Source organism: Mus musculus, chromosome 16 (assembly GCF_000001635.26).
Source record: "Mus musculus strain C57BL/6J chromosome 16, GRCm38.p6 C57BL/6J".
NCBI classification, from domain to species: Eukaryota; Metazoa; Chordata; class Mammalia; order Rodentia; family Muridae; genus Mus; species Mus musculus.
In genome coordinates this window covers 49,856,930-49,869,226 of record NC_000082.6, presented here as the reverse complement: position 1 = coordinate 49,869,226, position 12,297 = coordinate 49,856,930, and the positions used below count along the sequence as shown (strand labels likewise).

The window sequence follows — 12,297 nt, the reverse complement described above, 5'->3', positions numbered from 1 at the left end:
GTCCGCAACTCACCAACCCACTCATGAAAAGTCTGGACGCTAGCATCAAGACTGAATTCAATTCGGTTAAGTTGAATCCCTGCTTCCCAGTTGCTGGCCAGTGTAGCAAGCTGGCCACAGAAGCCTCCAGGAATCAGCATGATTACCTAATTTGCAACCTCCTTTCTCCTCCTCGTAAGAACAGGCTGATCCTTGGTCAGTGTTGAAGGCTATAAGACCACAAAAAGACGAAATAACCAGGAGGAACTTTACAAATTCATAGAATAATAAAAAGTACATTTTGTTTGCAAAAGTTTCTTGGCTTGGTAAGGTGAGGTCTTGCCCTGAGGTTCTTCTGTAACTCACTTACAGAGTCCAGGGTTGCCTCCAATTTGCAGCAATCCTCCTGTCTCAGCCTCCGGGGTGCTAAGATCAGTCATGGGCCACCATACTCAGATAAATTACATTTGATGACAACGAACAGAAACACCCATTACGTCATCAGAAGGGTTGTTTTTAACATGAGGTTTCCTGTTGCCCAGGCTAGCCTCAAATATGTTATATAGCTGAGGCTGGGCCTTGCTCCTGAGGGAAAGAGCTATAGATGAGAGACAAGTCTGGCTACTACTGTGCTCTTTCTAAGAGGGTCAGCATCACTAGGATGCAGGAGGCCTTTAGGAATTTTACGGTCTTACTTTTGCTTGCTTTCAGTCTGTTTTCTCCTGCTGTAACACAGGACCAGGAGGAGGTATCTGATAAGCAGCTTAACTTGGTTTCTGGTTCTTGGGCCTAGAAGTTCCACTGCATGGTGCTGACACCTGCTCAGCTTCTGAGGAGGATTGTGCTACCTCACAATGCTGTAGATGTGCTAGATGAAGAGTGAGTGAGTGAGTGTGTGTGTGTGTGTGTGTGTGTGTGTGTGTGTGTGTGTGTGTGTGTGTATGTGTTTGTGTGTGTGTAAAAGAGAAAGAAACACGAGTGCCAGACTCACTTTCTATCCAGATGGCTAGCCCACTTGCCCAAGAAGAGCCTTAATTCCTCCTAGTGACTTCTGCAAGGTTCCACCTTACAGCACTCCCACAGTGGCAACCATATCTCAACACACGTTTCAAAACAGGCAAACTGTGTCACTTACCCGTGCGGTTTTTCAGCTCTATAACTGTTTTGCCTTCTCTGGATAACTCTGTCACTTCGCAAGTGTAGTTTCCCACCATGGCATCGCGCTTATCCATTTTCAAAGAGGCAATGCCATTGATTAAGTCTGAGACTGAGATTTTTGCACTGGTAAAGTTTTGATCTGTAGTAGTGCTATTTTTATTTCCATCATAGATGAAAATATACGATTTGTTCAACTTCCACTTCACAAACATTTCTTCGGTGCTTTGCGCCTCCACATTACGGACGATGCAAGGGATGACCACAGTTTCATTGCATGAAGTGAACTCTATGGAGTTGACGTTACTAAACAGTAGTTGAGCTGAACCTGGAATACATACACAAAAATATTTCATTACAATCTGCATATATGATTATCTTAGGTGTATTACAAACCCTTAACGTAAAGAAAACTACTGCAACTGTTCATTTATGCTTGTAGTACAGGAACAAGGTGAAAAATAGCAACAAATTATTTGCACACCAGCCAGTAGACTGTAACTTTTCTTTTTTGGTTTTAATAATACAAAGTATGCATACCATGCATCTTGGGGATAAATTTACCAATTGTGTTGGAATATGCAAGGTACAGTATCTAGCTTTGAAAGCTCTGAAGTAATCATGTCTGCTTACTGATATATGTAGAAAAATACTCTCCTTACTATGGGAACATCCTGAATAGAAAACCAAATATTCTATTCAGGCTCAACTTCCATACACGTCTTCTAGATGGAATGTGCTAAAGTGATATGAAATTTATCTCTTCACTCAGGCTGCATAACCCAAAAGAAGTGGCCAGTTCTATTATACTTTAATATACAAAGCAACTGGAATGAATCAAATCTTATCTTTCCAAGAGGATGGGAAGTCTTGGAATACTAATGAGGGAAAAAATGTTCTCTGTGGCTATTTCCCACTTCAAAAGAGAGAGCGATAGGCGCTTTGTATGCAAGTCCACACAAAGGATTCCACACAATTGAATGGCATTTTTCCTACCCCGACATTTCACTGACTCTACAGAACAATTGTGAAATGTAGATTACAGGTATTTCTTCCTCCAATAAACCATAAACTACCCTAAAAGCCAAGGAAAAATTTGAAAGCAAGAGCAGATGCTGCTGATGAGTAGAGAATACTCATTGGCTCTTCTCACTGGCATAGACCACCCTTGAGTGCCCTGCTTACCATTTGACTCAAATGGCAAAGATGTGGAGGAACTACCACTCTATTTTCTAACATGGCCATGTATCCAAAGCTCTTATCTGAGTAGCTTGTTGACTTTGCCTTCAAAACCCAAAGTACCAACGAATATAAAACATTAACTCCATTAATCATTAATAGTTCCTCCTTCTATGTAAACCAGACATAAAATTAAGGGCATAAAAATGTTACTCTAAGAATGTAATTATTAATATAAGCGTTTGTACTAGGATCTGATGGTTTTTTTTTTTTTTTTTTGGATTTCCTCAGTTTCTGTTGTTATGTCTCCCTTTTCATTTCTGACTTTGTTAAATAGGATACTGTCTCTGTGCTCTCTGGCTAAGGGTTTATCTATCTTGTTTATTTTCTCAAAGAACCAGCTCCTGGTTTGGTTGATTCTTTGTATAGTTCTTTTTGTTTCTACTTGGTTGACCTCAGCTATGAGTTTGATTATTTCCTGCTGTCTACTCCTGTTGGGTGTATTTGCTTCTTTTTGTTCTAGAGCTTTCAGGTGTGCTATTAAGCTGCTAGTTTCTATTTGGAGGCACTCAGAGCTATGAGTTTTCCTCTTAGCACTGTACTCAACAAAACTGGAAAATCTTGATGAAAATGAACAATTTTCTAGACAGATACCAAATACCAAAGTTAAATCAGGATCAGATAAACCATCTAAACAGTCCCATAACCCCTAAAGAAATAAAAGCAGTCAGTCATTAAAAGTCTCTCAACCAATAAAAGCCCCAGGCCAGCTGAGTTTAGTGTAGAATTCTATCAGACCTTCAAAGAAGACCTAATGCCAATACTCTTCAAACTATTCCACAAAATAGAAATAGAAGGAACACTACCCAGTTCATTCTATGAAGCCACAGTTACGCTGCATATTCTTTCTTGGAGATGGATCAGTTTCTATCTAATCAGGAACATTTCACAATTTCCTCTCATAGAGGACATCACAAGAGATTTTTTTTTTCCTACTTCTATCATGTTTAATGCTCCAAATAGTCTTTAAAAACTTGTTGAATGCATATTACTTGTAGTTTCAGAAGATATTATGTATATTTAAGAGGCATTTAACTATTATTAATTATTTTGATGACTTAAAAAAAGGCAATACTGAGTTGTTTATTTTAAGATAAATTTTATTAGTTTAATAAAGAAAACTAAAAAAAGAAAAAAGAATGTAATTATTAATAAATACTCATCGTGTTGAGTCTAAGTAAAGACCTTCACCAGAATACACTCTGGACTGTGTTCAAGGACACTCAAGCCCATGTCCTCTGCCTGGCATACTGGTGTGCAGTGCTAAGCAATTCATTTTTCTATAGCATAGTTTAATAAGAAGGGTCAGAGCAAACAGTAGGTGACTTCCTAGAACACTAGGGAGAAACCCAGGAGAAAACAACAAAGAAAAGCTCCCTAAGCAATGCCATGCTGCACAAACACAGGGCAACAGCCTAGAACCGGGCATCCGGCACCTACTAGGATGAGCTGAGTCCTCTGGACTCTCCCGGGAATGCACCATCTGAAGCAGCCTTGGGGGCCTTCATGGTTCACCTTTCCCAGTTCTCTAGATTTTTAGCCACCCAAATATTAGGAACCCTCGGGCTTCAAGTCCAATTACAATCTCTATACCCATGGAGTTTTGTGTTATTTCCCTGGAGATAGACACTGAGGACAAGGAGTCACATCGTAAAGGAAGAGGGGGGAGAAGTGACATCACAAAGGAAGGGAAGTACCAGAAAATACCTGTAAAGATTCTGAAACAGACAGTTCCCAGAGTTTCATGTTGCTTCTTGGGCACTACCTAGCAGATCTGCAATTGTAAGATTCTAGACAGCTTCTGTTTCCATGGACTTCAACCATCTACAATTGTGTAAGTTGTTGGAATGGGGGGGTGGGGTGCCATTCACAAGATTCTTCTATAGGCATAGAAATTATTCATTGTAACTGATTTGTTCCTCACAGAAGACGGTTCCAACAATATTAGTTTAAAAAAACAAAAACAAAAACAAAAGAAAACCCTGAAGATCCTGACCAGTTTTGCATCCCTTAATAAATCCTTTAAGTATTCTTGCTTGTCTATGATGTGTCTGCTCTACCAATTTGCCTTCGAAAGTGGTTTTGTCTACTTGCTGGTTTGTTCCTTAAGGAGTAAAATTAAAATGTTGATGTTAGGTCCATTTTATAGCAGCATGAGTCATTTCAAGATTTAAAAATTATATTCGTATGAGTCAGTTGAAAATTATGCTTTTCCTGAAGATTCCAGGGAAGGGATCTGCCATTCTATGAGGGTTTTCCCCCAGAAGACCCCAGGTAAGAATGAGGTGGCTGGCAAACACTCCACAATTTTCTAACTTGTTTGGAATATACCTCTTTTGGGGACTCCACAAGCTATTAATTACACGGTGTTACTTCTTGCAGTGAAAACATTTCATAGCTGAAGTAATTTAAGCAGAATAAATGCTGTCAGTAAAATAAAAAGTAAATTTGACCTGGCTAAACCAAGACAACCTTCTTAATAATGAGTTAGTAACAGTAGCTCCAAATATCCCTAAACATGTTATTAGAAACACTAACATCGTCTGATACGGGCCTTTTATCTTTTGAGGAAATTTTGGCTAACACTGAGAGTAAATGACGGTAAATAATGAACATAAGAAAATTCATCCAGGTAAGACATGCTATAGCAGTCTTACTCCAGAGTATGGAAACTTAACCTAAAAGGATGATGACAGAGTTACCGTCAAATTACCAAACAAACTGGGGAAGATTCACCTATATCAACTGCCAAAAATGTTAGATCTCACAGCTTCCATGAACATAACAGCAACAACGCAGACCTCCTCAAGTCAGTCCTGAGCAGAGCTGTTCGGTGGCAGAGAGGCCTGACCCATATGTCACAGCTCCTGTGTTCAGCTCAGAAAAGTAGACACGCAATCAGCAGTTAAGAATAACCCAGATGAGACACTGACAGGATAGAGGGATGGGTATGATAATGAAAAATAAAAATAAAAGAGTGGGAGTTATCTTTAGTCGCTTAGAATTGTCCTGGGGGATCGTAAGCAGGTTATACAACACAAGGCCACACGTGTAGCTCTTTCAGCACCAGCAGTGCTATGGAGGGCAGAAAATCAACCTGTCTAGCAGGTTCCTGAGGAAATTTGCATTGCTCCTGAAGAACAGGAGGTTGTCAGGTCATCACTGCTCATCTGGGCCCCTAATGTTTTCACACATCCCATGTAAAATTTCTCCCCTTTTAATGGCTCTGAGACAATTCCCCTTCTGCTTCCCAGCTTGTGCCCTCTCTCCCTACTCACATTGAGTCCTCCCAGGAAGCCTGAGGCTTAAAACACTTCCCACACAATCTTACCCACAGCCTCAACTATCCATGGGTTTTTACTCTCCCTTCCAGAAATGAGTTCTTTACGCTGAGCTTGCTTCCATTGCTGACTCTTGTGCATCATCTAGAGGACTCATGGCCTGCCAGCCTCTACATCCCCTTAGTCCATTTATGGTGTGTTTTAAATCATCTTTTAATAACTGTATATCCACCAAACTTTAAAAAGCCTGCATACTCATGTCTCTTACCCAGCATCCTAAGACAATCAATGGTCTATGTGCATTTCTCTTACCCAGCATCCTAATGGTCTATGTGCATTTCTTGACCTCTGTGCACTCCCAGACTATGTCAACAGGACTCCACTCTGCTCACTATTACTACACCATTGCTCCAGCTCTTATCCAAATCACTACCTCTTATGAATAACCCAATTCACATGCTTCATTTTGTCTTGATTTCTCTACAGTTCTTGAGCCAGGGAGCCGCTCCTCCTTTTTTTTTTTTTTTTTTTTTTGTTAACTTTGTTCTTCTACCTCTAGTATACCTGTTTTCTCCACCTTGTCCTAACTTTTTAAACCTAGTCCTTGGTTCATACTACATATCAGTGTTCCTAAGTTGTGATGAGTTTTAATGAGAATGGCTTCATAATCTCCTGTGTTTGAACGCTTGGTCCCTAGTTGATAGAACTGTTTGGGAAGGATTAGAAGGGGTTGCCTTATTGGAGGTATGTCACTAGGATGGGCTCTGAGGTTTCAAAAACCTAAACCATCCCAGTTGACGCTCTCTCTTCCTCCTGGTGCCAACATGTAAGTTATCAGCTTCTGTCCCAGTACCCTGCCTGAATTCTGCTATTATGCTCTCCACCATGATGATGGAGTCCCCCTCTTTAACTGTTAAGCAAGCTCCCAAATAAACAGTCATCGTGTCTCTGTACAGGAAAAAAAATCAATCACTAAGACAAAGGTTTCATGGTCAACAACCTCTTACCATCCATCCCTCCTCATTCCCATACTTTTAACAATCAGAACATTTTCTTGCTGAACTAGACCCCACCTTTCCTCTAAACTGGGGACTTTAATCAATTGTCTGTTATGCATTTCAGGGAGAGTTACTAAAAAATTAACGAAGTTCCCCAAACTATATAACACTACGTGTCTCAATCTTCACCTTCCCAAAAATATTTACAATTATCTACCAGTAATCAGACTTGGACCCATATATTATTCTAGATTCCTTTCTCTTTCTCTAGCCACAGAAATTCTTGTTAGGCTAAGCTAACCAGCAGTTTCTAAATCCAAAGCCTGTTGAATGAATGAATTATATCCTCACCCTTATCCCTTGAACCATTGTCAAGATTTCCAAACTGGCTGGCTCCCTGCCTCAGTCTTCCACACTGTTCCATGCCAACAGTGCCTTTTCCATAGTCCGCAAAATAACTGTTCTAAATGCAAATGTGTCCTCCACTGACCAGTGGAACCCCATCACCCCCATTCTCAAAAAGCCAATTTCTCAGGACATTAGCACAGGAAACAAACAAGGTCCTCTGAGATCCTTCCCTGCCTTATATCTTGTATTCTCATTTCCAAACCAGTCTCCCATCCCAATGACCTTCCTGCAACCCCCACCCCACCCCCCATGGATAGGCAGATGTGCTCCTATAAACATGGCTTAGCACTAACTGATCCCCAGCATAGGGAGGGCCACCTCCTTCTCTGGCCATAGAGAACGTGCTGTGGTTAAGAGTACACACACCTTAGAGCCAGACCCCACATCATAGTTGTAGAACCTTAGGCAAGTTGCTTAACCTCTGTACTTGAGTGTCCTCATCTACAATGCATACAGGAGATTTTGTGAAGATTTAATGAGAATGTGAACATGAAGCTCTCACTGTACCACCTTTCACACACTTAACCACTACTTACTAAAGATGCAGGTCTAGTGTGCTGTTCTCTGGTCTGAGCATCATTGAGATGCTAATTCCATTCCATTACCCATTATCAACCATCTCTCTATTGTCCTTTCTTACTCTACTGTCCTTGCTCACTATGTAAATTCTCACACTGCATTAAGTCTCTTTCTGGTTACTCTTAGAAAGGTAGGAAGATGACTTCACTAGTATCCTAAGAGTTTGTGCAAGCATTCAGAAAGGATTCTATACATTTCTTGTGAGTGTAAACGTTAAAGCAAACATTTTTTTTTAAAAAAATCCAAAAAAAAAAAAACCACGAGAGAGAGAGAGAGAGAGAGAGAGAGAGAGAGAGAGAGAGAGGTTTACAAGTCATTAGGCAGAGGAATCACTCTTCATATATCAGGTGAGTCCCCAATACTTTTATCACTCTGCTTTGGACTTGCAAAGCTGCATATTATAACAGAAAAATCTCAAGTCAACTGCATACATGGATAGAAAAATTCCTCAAAAAAGAAAAAGAAAAGAAAAGAAAGCTACATAAATGTGCTTAGGAATGGCCTTAGAAGGAGACATCGTGTTGGAAAGAACACACACATTACTTAAACTACCTACACAATATGTAGAGAAGGGAAAAAATAACCGAAAGCAGAAATCTCCTCAGGTAAGCTCTAGGAAAGGAGATTGGAAAGATGGCTGAGACAATCTGCAAAGTGTTCCTTGAATGTCACGCTGAGCAGTTTAGACTTGACAATAGAAGGTTCAACTCAGGTTTACTCTAAGAAAGACAGCATTTCACAGCAGCACAAAAGGGGACTTGAGGGCAAGAGTGGAGAAGAAAGACCCATTAAGAACCTGAAACAGTCCAGGTAAACGACAAGGAGGAAGAAGACCTAAAAATGGCATTAAAAATCAAAGCAGCAAAATCAACAGAAGTCACATGTGGGAGGTGAGGGAGATAAAAAAGGAAAAACGAAAATTGGAAACTAAAATAGTCTGTGAAACTAGCTGGTTGTAGATTAATTATATGGAAAGGAGGCTGAAGATTCAGGGAAGTTATCCTTTCAATGTTTCAGCCTGATCATTAAAAACGCCAGTAGTACAATGAAGTGGCCATGTCCAGTAGATCCCCAGATATATGACTTTGGATCTCAGAGGAAAGGTCAGAGCTATAAAGACTCAGGAATCAGCAGGAACATCGCTGGTAGTTGAAACTGTCAGTATAAAGAAGATTGACCGCAGGGTCCTTGTACAGCAAACAGCAGAGAACAAAAGCTTGGGAGCGTCAATATTCATGGAAATAATTCTCAAAGAGTAAGTTGAGGAAGAAAACGAAGTGAGAGAAGCAAGCGAAGCAAACAAAACAAACCGCCAAGGTGATATGGCCGACTCCAAGGCAGGGTTAGGGTTCACGTGGACAATAGCGATTCCAAAGCTTATGTCAAACAGTAAAAATCCAACCGTGGACTGAAAAGCAGCTTCTCTCTACATAACGATGTCATCAGCCAGGTGGGACCACGTGGAACTTGCACTCAGGAGGGAGGTGACAGAAGGCTGCAGTAGTGATGCTTTAAAAAGACCTCACAGAGTCTGAGAGCAGAGAAAAATGTTCAACAAGTGGGTATGGAGGCGAGGACAAGGGCAAGAATTGTTTGGATCTTCTGGGGCTTCTTTTCAATTATGAGGTAAAACTTGGTAAGAGTGGTAAGCTCTGGGGAAGGAGTCAATGGCCAGGGCAAGATCTCCATGACAAGGCTGAGTCTGGGAGCAGGTTTCCGGGGTGATAGATATGAGGGGTAGACTGGCTGTCATTCCCTTGGACAAGTGAATGGCGTTCTTCTGGAGCAGGCTGAAGGAGGAGAGTGAGAAGTGCTGACTATAAACCTGGAAGTGTTGGGAGGGCAGCTGAGAAGTCAAACGCTTCCTCACCATTATCAGCTTGGGGTGATGTTCCATGCATGGCTTGAGGAACCTCAAGAGCTGTTGGAGTGACTGAGGCAGACACCTGCTGGCAGAGAGGTGCCCTACAGCTAGAATCCCTTAGAATGGCTTCTGGCATAAAGAACTTGGGTTTGGGACTAAAAGTAAGTTATGTCTGAAGATGGAAGGTCCAAGCTTCCCTTGGGAGATGGTCAACTAAAGGTCAGGGGCCCAGTGGGGAGTCCACAGCTTAATTCAGTGTGATTCAAAGCCATTCTGCTACATTTGCTGGCTCTAAAGAGTCCTTATAAGAACAAAACTAGTCAACCTAGAATTACAGAGGTTAGAGATGTTCTAAAGTCAGTTATATCCTGAAGCATGACCTTATCATGAACTGAAGTATACCAAGTGCCACTGAAAGATAAACATGTTTTCCTTCAATAAACCACACAGTAAGTTACTAAGAGACACACAAGTTTGAAATGTGTCTCTATGCCTTTAAGAGTATTGTAGAGTGCTCCAGTCCAGGCTGTAACTTGAGCTCACACTTGCTGAAAAAGAAGAGTAATTTTTCTTTCTTCCACTTGGACTCTCTTGACCTAAACCTTAAAGATGGAAGCTTGAAGAAATTCCAGCTCTTGTTGTGCAATGCTTCATGGGTGTGGAATGAAATATTCAGACAAGGGCGGAGCCTTTCATTTCTGTTTCAATTCCATGCAACCAGCCACCAAGAGGGAAACTCCACGTCTGTAGTCTTTTCTAGAGCTATGGTTCTCAACCTGTGGGTGGCAACCCCTTTTGGGGGGGGGGGAGCAGGATTGAATGGTCCTTTTTGAAGGATCCGTTCCCAGACTCACATATCAAATATTCTGCATATCAGATATTTACATTATGACTCATAACAGCAGCATAATTACAGTTAGTATGTAGCAACAAAAGTAATTTTATGGTTGTGGGGTCACCACAACACGAGGAACTGTATTAAAGGGCCGCAGCATTGGGAAGGTTGGGAACCACTGGTCTGGGGAAGTGAGAACTTCTGCTGAGTGCTCTGGTTCCTATTTTTGCACTATACTGAGTTTAGCAAAATTGAATCGACAACCTTATTCCTATTCTTTCCAAAGAGTTACTGCACTCATATGCAAAGTGAAAGTAACTTTATAATCGGGTACGGGTTTCATTAGACTGAGGCACAAGCTATAAAAATGTAGACTTTTGTGTTTGATATAAAAAGCTATGACAGCAAAAGCCTGGAAGACAGGTAAAACTTCCCATACATGAGAGCACAGAAAGAAGGCTGCTGAAAGTAAAGCCACGAATTCTGATGACTTTGTATTCAGAACATATATCAATGGAGGGGGTGGGCACTTCTGCCTTTAGAACTTGGCCTTCCACACTTTCATTAGCACTTCCATGATGAAGATAAGCCATCTGCCAAACCAAGAAGACAGCAGAAGTATGCCACCTTAGACATTTAATGCAGTACAAAAGCATGCAGTTCCAGACTGCTGATGCAGCCCCACAAACAAGGACGCATACAGAAGCGTTCATTCCTTTAAACTGGCAACGTGTGCTTTAAAACAATCTATTCTTCAGGAGAAACGAAAACCTTCTTATGCGAGCAGCTAAATTACTGCTATATTTAGATAATAAAAACATTTTTTAATTTAATCACGTGCATGCCTGACTTTTAAAAGTCACTCTGAACAAAGAAAAATAACTCAACCATCAAAAAAAAATTTTAATGGTTCACATATACAACTGATATTATTTATTTAAGGTTTTATTTACTAGTTGGTGACTACCCTGGAAACTGCTATGCCTTTAAAGGAAGTATAACTGGACATGCTGGGAAGGAATACAGACATTCATTCCACATCTTCTAAAGGGTTACATGGGGCTGCACTCCGCTGTAATTGGCTGAAGAGGGTGTTGGAACCCCACCCCACTCCCCCTTTACCACAGAGGTCAGTGAAACTGTGAAGATTACAAGGACATGGCCCCTGGTTACCCATTTCATTATAAATGAAACTGAAAACAGAATCGAACTTCAGCACAAATGAACCTTAAAAATCCGTGACTTTCATCTCATGCTAGATGCTAAATCCAGTCTCCAGGTTCCCTACTGCTTGTGTTCTGAGACTGTTAGCATGCTTTCATGTGTGTTCTTTCGAACCTACATATGATACACAAACAAAAGTCCATCTTATCTTTGACAAACATTATCAATTGCTGATTTACAAACATCTAACGACCCCAAACCATAATGCCTGTATTTTGGGTTTGTTTTTCTTTCCTAGTCAATAGCAAACACAATAAAAATAGTGAAAGTTCTGAATTTTGCAACTCCTTATAGAACCAAATGTACTAACATTGTACAAAATGAGCATTAATGAATGTGATCATAATTATCGCTAACAAAGGCCTACCACAATTCCTATCACCAAAACTACAATTCTAATAATTTTGCTTTTTAGTCTACTTGAGAATTAGGCTTAAAAAAAAACATAATATATGGCTTAGACTTTTCACTCTTCAGACAAACAAGATTCACTGTCCATGGTCTGAATCAGTAGCATTTTATAACAGATTTGTATCTGGCTCAATATGAAAGCTCTCTGATTATACAACAGGTATTTGAAAACAGTGTTATAATGATAACGATGGTAACAAGCACAGTAAAAACGACTAAAATCAGAAAACATCCAATACCAACAATTTAGATAACACAGGTCTTTATTATTATCAGCTACAACACCCAGGATGATTGGGAGAGGGAAGTGGTGGGCAGGGTATT

At 40.5% G+C, this 12,297-nt stretch overlaps 1 protein-coding gene across 13 annotated transcripts in view; it reads right to left on the bottom strand.

The window, feature by feature from the left end:
- Positions 1-12,297, bottom strand: part of Cd47 (CD47 antigen (Rh-related antigen, integrin-associated signal transducer)) — a 61,176-nt gene that overhangs the window by 43,277 nt on the left and 5,602 nt on the right. For 8 of the 13 annotated variants that reach the window (XR_003951763.1, XR_003951762.1, XR_384529.4 and 5 more), the window contains exons 2-3: positions 1,115-1,462; positions 147-209 (exon numbers count right to left, since the gene is read on the bottom strand). Coding sequence is in view for 10 of the 13 variants with exons in the window: in XM_006521809.4 (XP_006521872.1) it covers positions 147-209; positions 1,115-1,462 (411 nt within the window). In the remaining 3 variants the exon portion in view is untranslated. The remainder of the gene's footprint in view (positions 1-146; positions 210-1,114; positions 1,463-12,297) is intronic. The other 5 variants (XM_030248985.1, XM_030248984.1, XM_030248986.1 and 2 more) reach the window with 1 other exon arrangement.